This window comes from Triticum aestivum, chromosome 5A (assembly GCF_018294505.1).
Source record: "Triticum aestivum cultivar Chinese Spring chromosome 5A, IWGSC CS RefSeq v2.1, whole genome shotgun sequence".
NCBI classification, from domain to species: domain Eukaryota; kingdom Viridiplantae; phylum Streptophyta; class Magnoliopsida; order Poales; family Poaceae; genus Triticum; species Triticum aestivum.
This window is the reverse complement of record NC_057806.1, coordinates 628,182,621-628,188,964: the sequence shown is the minus strand read 5'-3', so window position 1 is coordinate 628,188,964 and position 6,344 is coordinate 628,182,621. Positions and strand designations below refer to the sequence as shown.

The following is a 6,344-nucleotide window of genomic DNA, read 5'->3' as shown; positions in this document are numbered from 1 at the left end:
TGCCATGTACATGATGTAACACACTATGTAAATGTGTTGTGATAATTAATATATGATAGTGGGGCCTCCCCCACTGTCTCAGTTCCTAAAAAAACCAGTGATGGAGGGAGAGGATATGGAGTTTCTACTGGACGTCGTTGACAGGTGGGTTCCCGACGACATCTGTGCAAAGATTTCTGTTGTACATAGGTGCGGGCGGCGTGGGTAGATCATATGTTTCTAATTCTTTTGTCGACGACTCGCCGGCCGTATTTGTAGGTTCCCGGTGCGTGAGGAATTTGCGGACAACCTAGACAACCCAGATCCAGTTCCACTACTTTATCTGCTGGAGAAGGGGAGTGCAACTGAGGATATGGGTGAGGGCAATGGCGTCACTGAGCAATCTCAAATGGAGGATGTAGGAGCAGCAGCCGCAACGCAACAAGTTGGCGACTCTTTGCGAGCTGAATCTCCAACAAGGTATGCTCAATCAACAGGCAGAGTGAATCCACAAGCCCCCGGTTGGACGAAAAGGTGATAACTGCACTCTGCTGTTTGCACTTCGAACTGAAGATTACTGTTAAATGCGTACCATACATATTTTTGTCTATGCAAAAAAAAATGATTCACAAAAGGGAACCTACTATGACTTCGACATGCTTACTGGGAAAGTGAATTTAAAAGGCATTCCCAACAATAGTGATAATGCAATGGCCTTCAGGTGTAGATTATAAAATGACAAGCACTATGATTACGTCCCCAAGAAATGTGAAACTTACACAGAAAATTAAACACAAAGAAGAAAAATGAAGGTATATAATGTAAATACATGGGCCATCGCCTACGGTTGTGGGGTTTGTTAACAACCCCGGTGTCAATTGTTTACTTGTATGCTGTAGGACTGACAAAACAATCGAAATGTAGAAATTTCAAAAAGAAAGTGGACAGTAAAATCATTCCGCTGGATTTTGAACAAATTGCAGAAATTAACTACATTACCCCCTTTTTGGTTCTTAATATGCAGGCTCCGGCTCGGAAGTGCACCACCTGACTGGGTGCCTTGCCCGTCGAGGATGAGCGCACTAGAAATTTCAATCCGGAAGTATGTAGAGCAACCTGATAAGAGCGTCGTTAAACCAGAGCCGGGACTTAGTTTCGATTCGTTGGGAGAGGCATATGATTTCTATAACCTATACTCGTGGGAAGTGGGTTTTGGGATAAGATATGGAAAAAGAAGACTGAACGCTGAGAGGACTAAAAGTATGCAGGAAATAGTATGTGGTTGCTCGGTGAGTACTAGTTTTCATACAACAAATAAGCTGAACCAAATTGCAGATGTAACATTTTATTTGGTTGGTTCAGTGCATACTGTTTCTTGGATTATAAGAGAACACGTGTACTTACATGTTTGCTTCATGGCCTGCAGGGAAAACCGGAGACTGGAAACAGTCGGTCGTGTAGATGTGAGTGCCTAGCTCTGATAAGGCTATTGCGTGCATCCGACAACAGCTGGTACATCACAGAGCATCGAGCAAGTCATAACCATTCCATGTCGCTGACAATGGGAGAAAAAGTGCGCTGGCCATCTCATAAGCATATAGATGTTTACACCAAAGACTTGATAAAGCAGCTGAGGGAAAACAATGTTAATCTGGGAAAAGTGTACATCATCATTGGGAGCTTTTTTGGGTCTGTGGAAAAGGTCCCCTTCACGAGGAGGACACTCGGGAATATATGTCGCAAGATTAGCCATGAACAGGCTGAAGACGACGTTCGGAAGACACTTCAGGCGTTTGCTGACATCCGGGCAAATGACCCCGGATTCTCCTATGTGGTGTTAGCCGAGAAAGACAGCAAAGTTAAGAACCTGATATGGGCTAACGGGAACAGCAGGATGCAGTACAAATTCTTTGGCGACATTGTGACTTTTGACACCACCTATAGGACAAACTTATATGATATGCCATTTGGCCTATTTGTCGGAGTCAACAACCACTACCAAAGTATTATCTTTGTGGGGGTGTTGATGCGTGATGAGCAGGAAGATAGCTTTGAATGGGTGTTCGAGGAATTTGTACGTATTATGGGTGGACCTCCGCCAAAAACAATACTTACAAGTCAGAGTGGTCAGCAAAACAGAAAAAGAAAGATTCTGTTCAATCTATCTTCATTATCGAAGGACTTATTTGATTTTGGAATGCTTCTTTTTCTTGTGCAGACCAATGCAGGGCTATGGAGATTGCAATCAAGAAGACATATCCAGACACGGTGCACCGTTGGTGCAAATGGCACGTTCTGAAGAAGGCGAAAGAGACACTAGGGCCCTTATACACGAAGAAGAGTGATTTTCAGGCAGAATTCCACAAAATTGTTAACCACATGCTAACTGAGGAGGAATTTGAAACAGCTTGGGAGGCGCTGCTAGATAAGTACAGCTTGATGAACCATAGCTACATGACCCAAATATATGAGACTAGGCGGAAGTGGGCAAAACCATATTTCAGAGGAGTGTTCTGCGCAAAAAGGACAAGCACGCAAAGGAGTGAGAGTGCAAACCACATGTTGAAGTCTTATATGCCCCCAGCCAGCCCAATGCACGTTTTCGTCAGACAATACATGAAGCTACAGTTTGATCACGAACGCGAGGAAAGCTATGAGGAAAAGAGGACGATGATAGTGAGTGCACTTTGACCATCTGTCCTTAGTGGTATTTAGGCAATACAAAAAGCCTCTTACAATACATGGAACTGATCAATTCATTTTGATTTAATCTCTCTTTTCCTTGTTGTATTACTTGCAGGGCGGTGCGGTGAGGCGGACTAATCTTGCAATAGAGCGACATGCTAGCAAGGTATACACCAGGAACATGTTTGAGGAATTTGGGCGTTTACTGATGGAAGGAACTGCTTACAATGTTACGGAAGTGGAGAGGATGAGAATATACAGGACAACCCACAATAATGCAGCAAAAAGGGAAAAGTGGAGTAGGGTCAAGTACGAGGTGACCATGAACGAATAAAAAACAATATTCAACTGCGAGTGCGGCCAGTTTAATCACACTGGAATGCTTTGCAGCCATGTTTTGAGGGTAAGAAGCGAATAGAAAACACCTAGTATGGAAAATCTTGAAAAAATGAAACTCAATTCCTGCAAACACCCACGCTGAGCCTATTGTTCTTGGCTTGCAGGTTATGGAAATTCTTCATTTGGAAGAGATTCCAAAACACCACATCCTAAAACGGGGCCCAGAGACGCAAGGGATATACTCCCTGATCACCTGGTGCAATACCAAAAGGACAATTCACAGAATTGGTCATTTACGTTTAGGCATGCGACGCTGTACTTCAAAGCCATGGAAGTTGTGAGGATGGGGGACGCTAGCGCTGCATGCTACGAACACGTCCATGCCAGCCTGGATTCACTGCTTCAGAGTGCAGCGCCTCTAGCAGAGGAAAGGGATGCCTGAAGGAAATATGCCCTAGAGGCAATAATAAAGTTATTATTTATTTCCTTATATCATGATAAATGTTTATTATTCATGCTAGAATTGTATTAACCGGAAACATAATACATGTGTGAATACATAGACCAACAGAGTGTCACTAGTATGCCTCTACTTGACTAGCTCATTGATCAAAGATGGTTAAGTTTCCTAACCATAGAAATGAGTTGTCATTTGATTAACGGGGTCACATCATTAGGAGAATGATGTGATTGACTTGACCCATTCCGTTAGCATAGCACTTGCTCGTTTAGTTTGTTGCTATTGCTTTCTTCATGACTTATACATGTTCCTATGACTATGAGATTATGCAACTCCCGTTTACCAGAGGAACACTTTGTGTGCTACCAAACGTCACAACATAACTAGGTGATTATAAAGGTGCTCTACAGGTGTCTCTGAAGGTACTTGTTGGGTTGGCGTATTTCGAGATTAGGATTTGTCACTCCGATTGTCGGAGAGGTATCTCTGGACCCTCTCGGTAATGCACATCACCTAAAGCCTTGCAAGCATTGCAACTAATGAGTTAGTTGTGAGATGATGTATTACGGAACGAGTAAAGAGACTTGCCGGTAACGAGATTGAACTAGGTATTGAGATACCGACGATCGAATCTCGGGCAAGTAACATACCGATGACAAAGGGAACAACATATGTTGTTATGCGGTTTGACCGACAAAGATCTTCGTAGAATATGTGGGAGCCAATATAAGCATCCAGGTTCCGCTATTGGTTATTTACCGGAGACGTATCTCGGTCATGTCTACATTGTTCTCGAACCCGTAGGGTCCGCACGCTTAAGGTTTCGATGAGAGTTATATTATGAGTTTATGAGTTTTGATGTACCGAAGGAGTTCGGAGTCCCGGATGAGATAGGGGACATGACGAGGAGTCTCGAAATGGTCGAGATGTAAAGATCGATATATTGGACGACTATATTCGGACATCGGAAAGGTACCGAGTGATTTGGGTATTTTTCGGAGTACCGGAGAGTTACGGGAATTCGCCGGGGAGTATATGGGCCTTATTGGGCCATACGGGAATAGAGGAGAGAGGCCAAAAGGAAGGAGGCGCCCCCCCCCCTCTGGTCCGAATTGGATAAGGGGTGCAGCCCCCTTTTCCTTGTTCCTCTCCCCCTCTTTCCTTCTCTCCTACTCCAACAAGGGAAGGAGGAGTCCTACTCCCGGTGGGAGTAGGACTCCCCCCTTGGTGCGCCCTCCTCCTAGGCCGGTCGCCTCCCCCCTTGCTCCTTTATATACGGGGGCAGGGGGAACCCCATAGACACAACAATTGATCATTGTATCTCTTAGCCGTGTGCGGTGCCCCCCTCCACCATAATCCTTGATAATATTGTAGCGGTGCTCAGGCGAAGCCCTACGACGGTAGAACATCAAGATCGTCACCACGCCGTCGTGCTAACGGAAGTCTTCCCCGACATTCTGCTGGATCGGAGTCCGGGGATCGTCATCGAGCTGAACGTGTGCTAGAACTCGGAGGTGCCGTAGTTTCGGTGCTTGATCGGTCGGGCCGTGAAGACGTACGACTACATCAACCGCGTTGTTATAACGCTTCCGCTTTCGGTCTACGAGGGTATATGGACACACTCTCCCCTCTCGTTGCTATGCATCACCATGATCTTAAGTGTGTGTAGGATTTTTTTTTGAAATTACTACGTTCCCCAACAGTGGCATCCGAGCCAGGTTTTATGCATTGATGTAATATGCAAGAGTAGAACACAAGTGAGTTGTGGGCGATATAAGTCATACTGCTTACCAGCATGTCACACTTTGCTTCAACGGTATTGTTGGATGAAGCGGCCCGGACTGACATTACGCGTACGCTTACGCGAGACTGGTTTTACCACTGTGCTATGCACACAGGTGACAAGCGGGTGTCAGTTTCTCCAACTTTAGTTGAATCGAGTGTGGCTACGCCTAGTCCTTGAGAAGGTTAAAACAACACTAACTTGACAAACTGTCGTTGTGGTTTTGATGCGTAGGTAAGGACGGTTCTTGCTCAGCCCATAGCAGCCACGTAAAACTTGCAACAACAAAGTAGAGGACGTCTAACTTGTTTTTACAGGGCATGTTGTGATGTGATATGGTCAAGATGTGATGAGATATAAGTTGTTGTATAAGATGATCATGGTTTGTTGAAGTTATCGGCAACTGGCAGAAGCCTTATGGTTGTCTCTTTATTGCATAAGATACAAGAGCCAAATAATTGCTTTACTTTATCGCTATTCGATAGCAATAGTTGCAAGAGCAATAGTTGGTGAGACGACCATGTGACGACCCATTGATATAGATCAAGATGATGGAGATCATGGTGTCATGCCGGTGACGATGGAAATCATGACGATGCTTTGGAGATGGAGATCAAAGGCACAAGATGATGATGGCCATATCATGTCACATATTTTGATTGCATGTGATGTTTATCTTTTATACATCTTATTTTGCTTTGTTCGGCGGTAGCATTATAAGATGATCTCTCACTAAATTTCAAGGTACAAGTGTTCTCCCTGAGTATGCACCATTGTGAAAGTTCTTCGTGCTGAGACACCACGTGATGATCGGGTGTGATAGGCTCTACATTCAAATACAACGGGTGCAAAACAGTTGCACACGCGGAATACTCAGGTTAAACTTGACGAGCCTAGCATATAACAGATATGGCCTCGGAACATGGAGACCGAAAGGTCGAGCGTGAATCATATAGTAGATATGATCAACATAGTGATGTTCACCATTGAAACTACTCCATCTCACGTGATGATCGGACATGGTTTAGTTGATATGGATCACGTGATCACTTAGAGGATTAGAGGGATGTCTATCTAAGTGGGAGTTCTTAAGTAATA

The 6,344-nt window shown here is 44.4% G+C and overlaps 2 protein-coding genes across 2 annotated transcripts; both read left to right on the top strand.

Moving 5' to 3' along the window:
- Positions 1-242: 242 nt before the first annotated feature.
- LOC123108068 (uncharacterized) lies at positions 243-2,010 on the top strand. Its single transcript, XM_044529924.1, has 2 exons — positions 243-513; positions 1,004-2,010. The coding sequence occupies exons 1-2, from the start codon at positions 353-355 to the stop codon at positions 1,452-1,454; spliced, it is 612 nt and encodes a 203-aa protein (XP_044385859.1). The 5' UTR covers positions 243-352; the 3' UTR covers positions 1,455-2,010.
- Positions 2,011-2,209: 199 nt separating this feature from the next.
- On the top strand, positions 2,210-3,434 carry LOC123108067 (protein FAR1-RELATED SEQUENCE 5-like). Its single transcript, XM_044529923.1, has 2 exons — positions 2,210-2,655; positions 2,780-3,434. Exons 1-2 carry the CDS (start codon positions 2,212-2,214, stop codon positions 2,996-2,998), a joined length of 663 nt encoding a protein of 220 aa, XP_044385858.1. The 5' UTR covers positions 2,210-2,211; the 3' UTR covers positions 2,999-3,434.
- The last annotated feature ends 2,910 nt before the right edge of the window (positions 3,435-6,344 follow it).

Coding starts and splice junctions, on each gene's coding strand:
- LOC123108068 (XM_044529924.1), top strand. CDS start 353: ATGGGTGAGGGCAATGGCGTCACTGAGCAATCTCAAATGGAGGATGTA. Junction 514..1,003: donor GCCCCCGGTTGGACGAAAAG/GTGATAACTGCA, acceptor CTTAATATGCAG/GCTCCGGCTCGGAAGTGCAC.
- LOC123108067 (XM_044529923.1), top strand. CDS start 2,212: ATGGAGATTGCAATCAAGAAGACATATCCAGACACGGTGCACCGTTGG. Junction 2,656..2,779: donor AGGAAAAGAGGACGATGATA/GTGAGTGCACTT, acceptor TATTACTTGCAG/GGCGGTGCGGTGAGGCGGAC.